The 14997-nt window shown below is 38.2% G+C and overlaps 1 protein-coding gene across 1 annotated transcript in view; it reads left to right on the forward strand.

The window, feature by feature from the left end:
* ush2a (Usher syndrome 2A (autosomal recessive, mild)) overlaps positions 1–14997 on the forward strand; it is a 221377-nt gene that overhangs the window by 102205 nt on the left and 104175 nt on the right. The window contains 8 exon segments of the mRNA XM_032520470.1: positions 840–980; positions 2138–2213; positions 2644–2729; positions 3868–4027; positions 9250–9412; positions 9503–9650; positions 12698–12855; positions 14374–14521. Of these exon segments, the coding sequence (XP_032376361.1) occupies positions 840–980; positions 2138–2213; positions 2644–2729; positions 3868–4027; positions 9250–9412; positions 9503–9650; positions 12698–12855; positions 14374–14521 (1080 nt within the window).

Consider the following 14997-nt stretch of genomic DNA (forward strand, 5'->3'; position numbering starts at 1 on the left):
GATGTCACTAGAGTGGAGAGCTTCAAAAAAAATCATCCTAGTTCTTTCTCTATAACTGGCGCCCACGCCAGCAATTCTAACCTGTCATGGACGTTGTATACATCAAAATATAGGTATTTGTGTCTAGTTTCAGCTGTTCTCCTTCTGATGATGGCGCTGTGGATATGACTCATGCCTTTGGTGTGGGAGACCCGGGTTTGAATCCCAATCCGATACTTCTACCAACGTATCCCTGATGAAGACACTTAACCCCTTGTGTGTTACTCTTGATATATATATATATATATATAACAATTAAAAGTTTTTGTTGTTGTCTGCATGACTCATTTTAAAAAAGACAGCAAGAGCTGCACTGAACGGCAGTCTGCGAACGTTCAGCACTGTGGTGCCGTGATGTGCGGATGCCGCTTGCTTGGCACCGCTGTGCCACTACAACAACAACAACTTTCATACTCTATGGCTATTATTCAACATATTTATATTAATTAGAACAATTATCACTTTTCCACTTTTCTTACAACTTCTTCTTACACATTTTAACCAGTAATCCAGTCTGCCTTTAGCATTCCATTTTTTTTTTTATAATTCCATTTTTTTATATTAGCGGTGTTATTCAGCTTAATTAAAACCATTCCTACTTTTTCAACTATTTTCAATATTTCAACTGTTTTCTTACGAATTTAAGCTATTCATCAACTTTAGCTTTAGCAATTCAGCTATTCAGCATTCTCACACGTTTTCTGCAGGAAATGCGTTTTCTAGTTTTAAACAAAACTCCCTTTGCCTGTTTTCTCTGTCTCACTGCCTGCCTGACATATTCATGTTCTCCTCTTGTCCAGGTGTGCTGCCGAGTCTCACTCCTTCCACTCGATACGTTATCACCGTAAGTGCCTGTAGTCCTGTTGGCTGCACTGAGAGTCTTCATAATGACAATGGTGATGATAATGATTTCGGATTGAGCTTCACAACCCCGGAGGAAGGTAAGGCTGTAAAGCACACACATACACATCCATGAAGAGAACTTCTGTCTTTTTTTAAAGGACTTTGAATTGCTTAATTTCTGAAGAATGCTACATGAATACAATTGCTCTGCTTCTGGATACAGGCACACTTCTAAACACACTCAGACATTTGTATCCTGTCTCCTAACTAATGTTTAGCTTTTTCTTTTGAAGAGAGGGAAGGGGCGCCTGGGTAGCTCACCTGGTAGAGCAGGCGCCCATATATAGAGGTTTACTCCTCAACGCATCGGCTGCGGGTTTGACTCCAACCTGTGGCCCTTTGCTGCATGTCATTCCCCCTCTCTCTCCCCGTCATGTCTTCAGCTGTCCTGTTCAAATAAATGCCCAAAAAATAATCTTTAAAAAAAGAAGAAAGGGAAGGAAAGACAGAAAATGTCAGAATGGAATAAACAAAGCACGGAGCAGGACAGGGAGAAGAGTAAGTAAGATGGCTGGAAAGGGCAGGACACAAAATGATAAGAGATTGAAGCACTTTGTAACTGAGTGAAAGGCAGATTGTAGATTGAGTAACATTTTTCTTATCTGTGAGGTCATGGAGGGAAGATTACATGTATAAAGAAAGAATAAGTGGAAGAGGAAATAAGAGATTTTTCTTCATATGTTAGTCGCTACATTAATCTGTGTTGGACTAACTGGCCTTGTTGGGGAGATAATGTGACGGCAGAGGTCAGCTAAAATCAATCTGAAGTTTAAAAAAAAAAAGAATACTGTATTGATTCTTACTGAGCGTGGAGTTAAGACACTAAACCATGTTAGGGAGACTGGAGAAATAACTTATTTATAACTTATTTTTCAAACCCGCAAAACCTCATATAGACACATTTTTACAAACTTCTCTGTAAGCACAAAGACATTATTTTCACCATCTTCACTAGATCAAGGAGCAAAAAAACATAGTGTTCTTCAGTCTCTGCAGTGTTTGAGCAGTTGTCTATGTCTAGCATCATGTGAAATGAAAAATAATTAAGATTTTCATAACATAAAGCAATGTTGACTTGGATAAAATTGTGACTAACCATATTTCATTGTTTAGTGTAAGGTGTATGCTTTTAATATAGTCATATAGTTTAATGTTGATAATATATGTTGCATTTTTGTATATTGAACAATTTCAGCTCCAGATGCTGTCTCTCCTCCTGCCACAGTCTCATCCCCCTCAGCTCTCTATGTTACCTGGGAACCTCCAGCAAGGCAATGCACAATGCACAGTCTCACTTACCCTCATCATACCTAAAACACTTATTCTGATGGTCAGCGTTATTTTGTTTATGTCAAAATTGTAATTTGTTTCATAAGTAAGTACACACCTGATCTTCTGTCATAAAGCCTTAACTAATTGACAACTTATTATTATACATGTCTGACCTACTACTACTGCTACTACAGCAGTCTAGTAAAGATACTGTTTGTACTTTAGTAAACAGTCATACATAAAACAAACAAAATGTTGTACAATAATGTATATCCTTTTATTCTGCATATATATTTTTTCACCTTGAATAAAGTTGCCCTAAATGAACACAACAGAAATGGTGTTTTATATTTGTTACATCAAAATAGTATAAGTTAAATATGACATAATCATATCATAATAATTACAACTTTTTTGTTACAATGATAGGCCCAATGGAGGAATTACAGAGTACCTTCTCTTTCACAACAACCAAATGGTCTACAGGGGGGAAGACAGACAACACAACATCACTGGTAAAGAGGAGTGAGTGTGTGGGTATGGGTGTGGGTTTGGGTGTGTGGGTGTGTGTCGGTGTGTCACAGCATAGATGTGACTGTGAAGGGATGGGGCCTCGGAGTAAAGAGAAAGGAAAGGAAAATGGAGTGGGGGATTAGCATTTAAAAGAGGAAAGAGCGTCTCTTACCAAGGGAATAGCACTTTGAAAAAGAGCGCTAAACACACGCATGTGAAAAATAAAGCAGAGGAGAAACAAAGAACACTAAACATTGGTGCACATGCATACACACAATTTGCTTTGAAAGCTTTCATTAAAGAGACTTAAAGAAGGTATGAAAAACATTTCACACCACTGAGACTAGAGTGCTGCACCAGGATGTGAATAGATACGCACGCGCGCGCACACACCACACACACACACACACACACACACACACACACACACACACACACACACACACACACACACACACACACACACACACACACACACACACCACACACACACACACAGGAGACACTCTCAATGGAACATATGCAGAAATACAGTATGCAGGGATGTACACAGACTTGGACACAGTAAAGTCATCATATCTGGCATTTGTTTTTACACACACACATACACATGGTTAGCTAAACATCACACTGCTCAACAGTGTATGTGTCTGTCTTTGTAAGTTAATGAATGCATGAGAGCACATATCACCAATGCTGGGTTAATAGTGCTGAGTGTCTGATGTCCACAGTGATTGTAAGGATTATAGAGGCAGCAATTATACAGTATGTACAAGAATAGATTGTGTTACAGAGAGTGAGATTGCTACATTGAGACAGATGGAGAGCAGTTTTGAGGCAAAAATCTAAGAAATGCAGCTAAAAGGGGAGAGGGAGTATACAGCAATGATTCAGTAAAAAAGATTCAGGGATTGGGTTAAAATACAATTAAATCATGTCACAATAACAAGTTGGAGAGCAATTTTGGTTTATGTTGTAATTTCAGTAATTATTTTTGAGCCATAGACTGTCATTCAGCCATCATTTTGATTTGTGTGTGTGTGTGTGTGTGTGTGTGTGTGTGGTGTGTGTGTGTGTGTGTGTGTGGGCGTGCGTGTGTGTGTGTGTTTGGGCGTGGCGTGTGTGTGTGGGGGGTTTCAGGTCTTGGTGTGTATTCCACCCATGTCCTACTACTGACTGCGTGCACTTCAGTGGGATGCACCAACAGTTCACAAGTTACTGTGCTGACCTCTCAGCTTCCTCCAGGGCCTCTACATGCACCAACTCTTACCCTGATTGACTCACGGACTATTCTGGTGGAGTAAGTACGCGCACACACACAAAGACACACACACATACGCTACTTGACACATTAGCTGTTTCATTAAATATATGTACAGTTAACTAAAGCCATTTCAGTTTCAGGAAGTGCGTGCTTTTGTGCATGTGTGCGTGCGTGCATTCGTGCATTTGTGTGTCAAGTGAATCTGACTAGTATACAGTGTAAGCATGTGTGTCACTGTTGTTTTTAACAAAGCATTTACTCACAAATGAGAGAGAAACAGTGAGCGTTAACTGTTTCAGCATCACTGAAAAGGACAAGTAAGAATACGTTATTCAAGGAATATGATAGCTTTTCATTTGTATTTCACATGTTGTGTCTGTGTAAAATACAAGAAGAGAGAGAGACAGAGTGAGACGGAGCCAGTGACCTTCTGCAGTTGTGTTTACCATGCAGAATATTTTTCTGTAGTTGACCTTTAACCTCTGGGGGGGGGGACGGAGAAGAAGATAGATCCCTGCACTTTTTCCATCATGTTGATGTGCATATGTTCCTGGTTTTTGTGTGTGTGAGTATGAGTCAATCTCTGTGAAATCCATTAGTGTCCTGACTGTCACTTACAGTGGGACTCACTGCAGGACGGCGCCGAGCCACTCATACGCACACACACAGGCGTATCCACACATACTGTAGTTAAACAAGGGTGAATAAGAAGGAGTAATGTGAAAGCACACAGTTAGAGGGTAATGGCAAGTGTGTGTGGTTAAGATATGGTGATCTTAGTAATGCTTCGATAGTCTTGGATAAGCAGTGCACAGACAGATACACAAACATAATTGCCTGAATGTACTGTCAGAGCAGTTTTATTGACAAGGAGGAATTTGAACTGTTGGGCTTCCTTCATGAGTACTTTTCCTTCTCTTATATGTTCAGAATTATTTGGAAAAAAAGAACAATTGATAATACCTGATGTATGATTCAGAAAACATGCACAGATTTCCTCTAATTTACCAGACATCAGGACAAGGAACCAAGTACAAATACTTCTTTACCTTACTTAAGTAGAAATTTTGGGTATCTATACTTTACTGGAGTACTTATTTTACAGCAAACTTTTTCCTTATACTCCTTACATTTTCACACAATTATCTGTACTTTCTACTCCTTACATTTTAAAAATAGCTTGGTTACTCCTAATTCAGTTTGCCTTGTTTTCATTATGGCTTGTCGTCATTCAAAGAAACGCAAAAAAAAAAAAAAAAACTATCCAGATAAATTGCGCCATCCGGAAAGAGTGAATCTGTTGCCCGCACAGATTCCCGCAGCTAAGCTTGGATTTATATTTACATTCTAATAAAGGCTATTGATCACATGCCTCTGAAGTTTGACTTTTTGCACCATTACAGTACTCATAGGCAACTAGTCACCATATCTTCCACTCCATAAAACACATGTTAATTTTTAAATTTTTTAAGTAAGTCTATATAAATGCTATATGAAAGAGTCAATGTACAGTTGGTGCAAAGAGTGGTCTAGATGATTATGTAGATCAATATTTAGATCATATCTAACACAATTCACATGACTAGACAGACTATTTAAATGCTGAAATGTAGAAAAGAGTTAAGATACAATTAGTGCAAATTTTGATGTACAAAAGTTGTGACAACAAAGGTGGGAGGGATGAGCGTTGAGCATACCAGGGCGGATGAATAGTGCAAAAGAATGTGATAGCAATGCAAGTGAAGATGTGCATTTGTGCATTATGCAATGGGGTTCACTAGTACACATATATGATTCTTTATTTGCATTGTACTAAAATGTGTTAATTTTGAATAGGCATAAATGTGGCTGAAACAGTTGCATCCCACATTTTTAAACATTAACATTTTAATATGACATTATAGTCATTATGGCCTTTAGAAAACGTTTTTTTGGGAAGGTGGAGTTGTGCACTATAGGCCCCTGTGGCGCAGCCTAAGATTTTGTCCTTAATTACATATTTTTTCCCTTACGTTACTTTTACTTTTATACCATAAGTAGTTTTGTAACAAGTACTTTTACACTTTTACTTGAATAAAAAGCTTGAGTTGATAATTAATACTTTGATACTACATCTTTTAAACCCTAGTGTATATATACTTCTACTTGAGTATTAAATGTGAATAGAATTTTGACACCTCTGGTTAAAGGTATGCAATCTGGCACGAGAGGAAATAGGAACAGTGGGAGAAAATAGGCATCTAAAGCAAAAACAACGCTGAAAGAGATGATGTATATTTTCCTCTTACCCATAATTTTGGAAATAAAAACCTGTTGACAACAAAATATTCTTTAACAAAAATCTTCCTTTGTACAAAGCACCCTTTTAAAATTATCTGTACAGTACATAAGACTTTCACATGATTTTGGCCTGTTATGCCCTACAAAGTATTGGGATTTTATTTAATCTGTAGTCTATAGAACGTTGACAGCACAAAAAAACAAATTTCTAGGCATAGAACATCATCCTTGAGAGTACTGTTGTCTGCAGAGCAGGGATATGTATCATAGCCTTAGCCTTTACAACGTGTTTCAGCTATATATATATATATATATATAAGTGTGGGAAGGCTACGTATTGCCTTGTTAGCACATTGGTAATAGGCAGAGGTTGAGAGATCATACTTTGTCAATACCTCTCTATTGTGTCTGTGAGAAAAGCTGAGAAAGACAGAGAGAGAACAACTGTGGAGAAAGTGGATGAGGGAGAGAAGAGAGGAAGATAAATTGTGAGTTTTAATGGAAAAAACAGAGAGGAATGGAAGAAATGTTTAAAAAAGAGAGAGGGGGGTGAGAGATTGTGAGAAAGGTTGAGGTAGGCTGCAGGATGTGAACGAAACAATATCAGCCGATTTATTCCCTGACCTTACACTTACACTTACACCACCTGACACAAACACATTCATACACAAACACAAGCAGACACCGCCGTAGAAATACCAACACTGAGACATGTGTACAGTCACAAAAATATACAGGAGAGAACCTGAAGGGACACATGACAAGGACAGAGGTAATCTTCACTATACCTAGCTAAATGAAACAATTATTTCATGTTTAACTGAGCTTGATTTCTTTTACTCTTAAAGTATTAATGTTTAATACCTAATGTGTTGTCACTAATTATTTGATGGCTCCAATGCTGTTTTGTTGATTTTGCAATGTAAAGAACAGCAGGAAAGATGGGAGGGAGGAAAGGTGCAGGAGACAGGTTGACACTTCATATATCATAATGCAGAATTTAAATCTATTGCATCTCAAGCACATGGTTTTTAATTTAATGTGCTAAGAAAGCCCCCGTCTGTTTAACACTAATTTCAAAGCACACTTTTAAAACCAATGGTTTTCTAAAACTATTACCGCAGTGAATTATGATACAGATTATTACAACTCCCCTTTGATTTAGTTTTTCAAAAGTGGACATACATCACACTGCCAATCGACAGCATATAAATCTTATAATAAATGTGATAGATTAGCCACAGTGGCTAATTGTGTGCTAACACACACTCATCAGTCATTCAAAAAATAGCTTTTAATGGGAGGAACCAAGAAATGAATCCATCACTTTTTAAAATGGCCTCCCTCTGCTACCATACCAGGAAGGTTGGGTTAATCCCAGGGATTTGAAAGAAATTGCAGACCTATTTATAAAAAAAAATATTTTAATGCACCGTTATTATATATAATATTATTATTATTATTATTATTATTATTATTATTATTGTTGTTATTATTGTTTTGTCATTCTTAAAGTCCTGGGGAAATTATCACACACTTTGGATTTGTAAATTGTGAAAAGTGCACCAGGTTCCATCATTTGTATGTAAATCCAGTGATTTACACACCTTAAGTGTTTCAAAACAGTGTTACTGCAGCACTAGGATGAAGGTAGGATGAATTAAAATAAACAAACTTGCTCTCTTAGAAACAGAAGTTTTTCATGGCTTCACAATCTTTTATACTAAATTATTTCTTCATAGCTTGAACATCTCTCCAGCATTATCAACAGGCAGAAATCACATCACATTAAAAAGTACAGTGGAAAGATGTTGATCATTAAGACAAATTCAGCAGCTCTTTCAGTCCCTTATTAGAATTAGTATTAAATAAATTGAAACAAAAGAAAAAAAGACCTAAATGTTATTCTTTACAGTTTAGTATGTTAATCTAAGGTCCAGATTGCCCTCTCTTTTACAGGTTTGTAATGGATAGTCAAGAAGTTTCTATTTCTACATACTGTTTCTTATCCTCTCTCTCTCTCTCTCTCTCTCTCTCTCTCTCTCTCTCTCTCTCTCTCTCTCTCTCTTTCTCTCTCTCTCTCTCTCTCTCCCTCTCTCTCTCTCTCTGTTGGGGATGACCTTCCTGTTCTAAATATAGAAAAGGAGACACCTCTATCCGACAAAGTCAACTGTGTACAGTATATGGGCTTCTGGGTCATGTTTGAGAAACCTTAGCTTTCTGCATTGTGTTTCCATTTCTACTTGCAGAAAGAAATACAATGATAGAAAGCACACGTGTCGGTGCACATAATACACACACAGTCATGGGAAAAAGGACTGTCAAGGAAACCCTCAGATACTAAAATTGTTGCTCTGTCTCTTTCACAACCTTATTTTAATCAAATTGTAACCATTGATATAGACACACAATCACAGAAATAATAGAATATTCTGCAGTTAGGTTAAACTTATAACCAATTTAAATTTAAGCAGTCCTGGTAACATCTTATACAGTATATTTAACTGAAGCCATCTCTGTTAAAAAACAATGGACATTCTTTTTTAATTACATATTAGCATATAAATAATTGTCAAAATGTTTAAATGTCTATTGAAATTTATAACCATGGTAATGGTTGGCAAGGCAATCCAACATTTCAACTGGACTGGTTTTGTGCACCACAGTGAAGAAAACTGTCAACGAAAGTAGTGGTGTGACTATTTTATGTGTTTCTAATAATTTTTCCAACAATAGAGTTCTGTGATAGAAAGGCATAACCATCAGACAGTCTGTAGTTAAACAGGAAAAACTTGTAGGATAAATATGTAGTGGAGGAATTTTGTCAATAAAAAGAGGGAATCATTTCTAAGTCTTATTTTTAATCTGTGCATTAACTTGATAGTACAACCTTATAATAAATATAGTGGAATAAAACCTGAACTGAAGTGCAGTACTAAAGTAAAGCTATTTTGTTACTTTCATCACTGCCTCTCCAGGTGGTCCCGTCCCTCTCAGGTGAATGGCGCTTTGGAGTTCTATTCCATCTTCCTGTCACATGATGGTGCAGTGCCTGTGCTAGCCTATAACAGCTCAAAACTTTTTGAAGACCACACACTCCGCAACTTAACCCCTGGAACAGCTTACACCATCACACTCGCCGTGAGTACCTTACTCTTTAATCTTTTTGATTTGCATTTGTCTCATTTATAAACCCATTAATGTGTTTGTGTGTGTGTGTGTTCACGTCAGGCCTGCACAGGAGGTGGGTGTACCTTAAGCCCTCCCAGCATGGCACAGACTGAGGAGAGCACCCCAGAGAATGTACCTGCACCACTGGTCATACCTCTGTCCCCACATGCACTCAACGTCAGCTGGACACCTCCTGGTACTCCAAATGGTAAGAGGACACACATTTTATCTGGCACATAGACAGACAGATACGTGGCTAAGAACAGTAAAATATACATAAACATTTATCAACAGTGACGTTAAAGAATAATGTCAAATCTTAACTAAATATCTGCAAATACTTACAAGCTTTAATTTTGTTATAAAAACATTTTTTAAATGGAATTTTCTTCGATAGAGGAAAGTGATCTGAAACTTGTGAGAGATAAAACACGTACAATAGAGGAAACATTCACAAGAATTATGAGGGTAACATTAGTTGAATCGTGGACTTAAATTCACAGTGTCAGTATTTACCATCAGCCAGTCTATCACAGACATCAAGACCTTTACCATTGTACAGGTAACCCGTACGTGTGATTATGAAACAGGTGAAGGTTTCCCTTTTGCGCGAGGGGAATCAGATGAGTGTGCAAGAGATAGAGATTAAATTGTTAGAGAAAAGGAAAACTAGAAGAGAAACCTTAAGGAGAGGGCATAAAGGGCTCAGAGAGAATGGGGAACGAGACAAAGACAGGGGAGAGAACATACAATTTGAGACAGAGACTAACGGAGAGCGGGAATGAGGGGCAGTGCTTCACCAAGCTCCTTTAAGTGGATGAAAAGTGCTCCCTTTTGACTGAATAGAGAACTGCAGGCTGGAAGCACAGACTCACAGGGATTGCCTTTTTCTCTTAGTGTTCTCTGTTCTTCTTACTTTCATTTAATTTATTTACAGCCAATTAACATCCATTGCACAGAGCTGGACAAGATGTGTTTGATGTATATTAGATTTGAATTTGAAATCCTGCTACTGGCTTGGAACTGTCTAGATAAAAAAGTAAACTTATTTGTGCATAGCTATTTTCTGTACATTCTGAAGAAGTGCTTGGAGTGATGCATCATCAAACATTATACTATCTGGAGTACAGATATTACAACCTCAAAATATTGCACAATATTTACAATGTTTCAATATCCACACCTGTTTTTTACCTATATGTATATATAATCTTCAAAAGGTAATACAACATGGTTCACCCTTATATCTTAGGGGTTAAAACTGAACTGCAAAGTCCCAAAATCAAGTTTGGCTGGGGACCGTAGTTTCATCTCTCTCTCTTCCTCATTTCCTGTCATCACAGCATTACATAGCATAAACATCAAGTAATCAGATGTACTTAAAAACTCTTAAAAGTGCATAGTTCAATGCATCTTCAAATAACTAAAAGATAGATAGAACTTACAGGATCTACCACATGGTATACATTAAATAGTGGATTTTTTAACAAATACATCACAAACATGAATGAAAAAGAACTATATTAACAAATGCACATCTTATGAACCCAAATGAATTGAGTGATAAAAACGATCTGAGGATTTCCCACCCCATTTCACAGTCTCTAACATACAACGCACCCCCACATATCAAATCTTACTGCCATGCTCGTTAGTATGTGTAATTCCATAATGTGTGTGTGTGTAATGTGAATCGTGTGTGTTTTACGCTTAATGCCACATGAGTGCATTTCGCATCGTAAACCATGTGATATGTGTGCATATTAGCCTGGATAAATTACTTAAAGCTTTTCTCATCTGATGACAAAAATTTATAACAAGGAGACACTTAATCATGATTACCCGATTATCTCATGCTTAAAAAGCTTTAATTTTTGCTTAAAGAAGGGCTCAGTGCCTTTTTTTTTCATTTAATTTTTTTTTTCATAAATGTACAGCAACAATGACAATCCTGATGGTGATGGGTTCCAAAGGAGTGAGATTCTGTGTCTCTCTCTCCCCCCTTCTCCCCAATTCCACAGGGATTTGTGGGGGATAATCCTCTCGGGGATTAGGTCGGGGCAACACGCAGACAAAGAGGGGAAATAAGCCTGTTATGCATTCGCTGCTTCATTTCCCAACCTGTCTTTATTACAACCTATACTGATATGGGCTTATTCACAAGCACACAGAGACGTCCGCACACATATACACACATCCACTCTCACACGCATGTGATTGGCCACATTAAGAGCTTCCCAGATGTAGTTGGCATCCGTGGGGATTTTGTGTCTTCATTTCCCTGATAGGTGTGTATATCTGTATTAAGCAATAATAAAACCCACACATGATTAAAGCAGAATAGAATCTTAGTTCTTAGCACTGATCTTTTGAGCCCCCTGTATGCATATTTATTAAGGAAAAGCACATTTGGCACCGTACTGTTTCTTTTTTTTTTTTTATTAGGTGGATGTAATGTAATGTAATTATTGTGCCCATGTATGTATGTGTATGAACACGTGTGAGTTCTCCTCTTTTTGTGAGTGTGTGTGTGTGTATCTTTGTGTGCATGTAGGGAGTGTCAGTGTGTGTGTGTCTGCGAATGAGTGCTCACCTATTTGCACTCAAATACCACATTTGTGTGTGCAAGTTCGTTTGCTTCCTTTAGAAGGTCTTTTTCCTATGCCTATGGTTACATTTGTCGTTTCAGTACTGTTTTCATCATTGAATCACACTAGGACACATATGACTGGCAGGTCTGGGGTCCCTTAGTCCGTTTTTATTTGCATTTTAATCCAATGACCTAGACTGCATCCCATTGCAAAGCTCACTTTGCAATTTGAATTTGTCGTAAGCTGGACACAATCCTACAATGTATAAAGTTTTCATTGTCACCAGTGCATGATCAGGATCAGAAAAGAAAATATGTGGACAACTTAAAATACAAATTCTTAAAAAGATGCCATTTACAAATGTTTTGTTTCATAGTTAGGCATTAGACTTAGGGTGATGAGGTTGTGCTGACAGAGGTGATTTAGGGCAGGGAATGAATGCAACTTGTTGACTATGTTTACAACATGAATAATGTGTTGTATAGAGATACTCTCATACATTACCTCTTTAGGGACAATAAACACTAAAACTTGTTTACAGTCACTCAGGAAAGCTCCAGTCATTAGTGGCCTGACTAAGATGTTAAGCTTACTGTGGCATGAAAACTGTTTGCTCATGCCATTTTTATTTTTCATGTTATTATCGGATGTGTTCTTTTGACAGGCATTATCACCAGTTATGGTCTCTGGCTGGATGGACTTCTCATTTTAAACTCCAGTTCCTTCCAGAGGTTCTTTGTGGTGGAGGGACTCTCTCCGTGGAGCCGACACCTACTCAGGCTGCAGGCCTGTACAGCACAGGGCTGTGGCAAGGGACCAATGGTCAGTGGACATCTTACAAGATTACACACTAATTCATTTATTGCTTAATAGGATACACTGCAATATCATTTGTGATATATTTGAGACAAGCACGATTTTCTAAGCCTTTTCTGTAAACTTCTGAGCTCACTTTTTATTGTCTTAGTGCACAGTATTTTTTCATTTGAACTGCAGTTTGCACTAAAAACGCATAAAATTCTCCTTCTGCAAAATACAATTTTTTTCTCTTGACCTACGCAACACTTTTTAGAGCATTTAGTGCAGCAAAAGTAAAAGCTCCATAAAATTCAATATTGGATGAATCATATCACATTTGGTGAAACAAAACAGTCAAAGCAGCAAAATTTATATTTTTATGATGCAGATTATCGCTGTAACTAGCCAACACACGGAAACATGGGTACACATATGGGAATACCTACTCAGACACTTTACAAAGTGTGTGTGTGTGTTGTGTGTGTGTGTGTGTGTGTGTGTGTGTGTGTGTGTGTGTGTGTGTGTGTTTTGTGTGTGTGTGTGTGTGTGGTGTGTGTGTGTGTGTGTGTGTGTGTGTGTGTCATAAAGGTGATCGATTTTCCCCGGCTCAATAACGAGGTTGGCGTGGTGACAGTGACATTTGGTAGCAAATGCCACTCCACGCTCAACGATGTCTGTGACGACAGGCCATATTTTGGGGCATTTTTCCAATACGGACGCCATATTTAGTCAAACGCCAGGAGAATAGCTGACCCAGCAGAACAGGAGGACAGGAAGGTGGGAAGGGGAGGGGTAAGAAGAGGATGAAAGGGAGAAGAGGAGATGACAGGGTGGATGGGAAAAGGAGAAGAAAGGAGTCAGGAGAGAAGAGAGTTTAAGGATAAAAGAGTGAAATCATGAGGATAGAGTAAATAGTCAGAACAAATTGAGAGATGAGGTGGAAAGTGAGGATGTGAATGGCTGCAAAGGAGAGGGTAACAGGGGCGTGAGACTGAAGAAGAGAGCAGGTCGATGGTGGAAAGAGAGAAGGAGCAGTGTGAGTGGATTGAAAGAAAGTAGTGTAATGTGACAGGAGAGACAGAGAGAAAGAGAAGGGGAAATAAAAAAGAGAAAAGTCATCAGCTGATCAGCCTCAGCTGTGGGTCTGACGTCAGCAGCACACACCTGCAGAGAATCACACACCAGCAGACAACACACAAAACACAACACGGCACGTAACATAGAGGTAGAAGTAATATGGGCCAGATGTGTGGAGTGGTTTCCTTTCAAACTTAAACTGGTTAAAGTATTATATTGTAACACATATTTAAATCCAATCAGTGAAATATGTCAAAATGATTACCCTTATCAAATGGGGACATATTTTATTATTTTTTTCCTATTTCAAAATTACATCTATAACAATGGATGAGTGTGAGTAGACCTTTAGTTAAAAAAAAAGTACAATACTGTGTATATAGATTGTTGTAGGTGCACACGTTAGATGTTCGTTCTTCTGTGCATTTGAACATAAGTGTGCTTGTCTTTTTTTCTTTAAATCAGGTGGAGATGCGTACCTTAGAGATGGCCCCAGAAGGCCCAATACTGCTGGAACTGACCAATCAGAGCTCTCGGTCACTTCGAGCCCGCTGGACAGCTCCACCAAGACCTAATGGGAACCTCAGCTACACACTGTACTACAAAAGCAAAGGTAACACATGCAGCTGTGTGCGCTCCCTTTCTCTCTCATAGTCACGGCTGTTTTCTTTCAATTTAATTTTATTTATAGCATCAAATCACAAAAGGAGTTATCTCAGGACACTTTACAGATAGAGTAGGTCTAGACCACACTATAATTTACAAAAACTCAACCATTTTTGCCCCATGAGCAAGTATTTGGTGCGACAGTGGCAAAGAAAAACTTCCTTTTTACAGGCAGAAACCTCGGACAGGCCCTGAACCTGGTGGGCGACCATCTGCCGCTGCCAGTTGGGACACAGAGACACTGATACAGATATTGAGAAATATGATTCACAACAATTATAGCAGTTGGAATGATAAACAGTAGCAATTATAGTACCAATGAAGATGATAGAACTATGACTAGAAATAATAGTAGTAGCAGTGCAGGGCGTTGCATGGCGTCAAGCAGGACCGTGGCTGCAAAAAACAATCCAGGTGCCACCC

This window comes from Etheostoma spectabile, chromosome 1 (genome assembly GCF_008692095.1).
Source record: "Etheostoma spectabile isolate EspeVRDwgs_2016 chromosome 1, UIUC_Espe_1.0, whole genome shotgun sequence".
Lineage (NCBI taxonomy): Eukaryota > Metazoa > Chordata > Actinopteri > Perciformes > Percidae > Etheostoma > Etheostoma spectabile.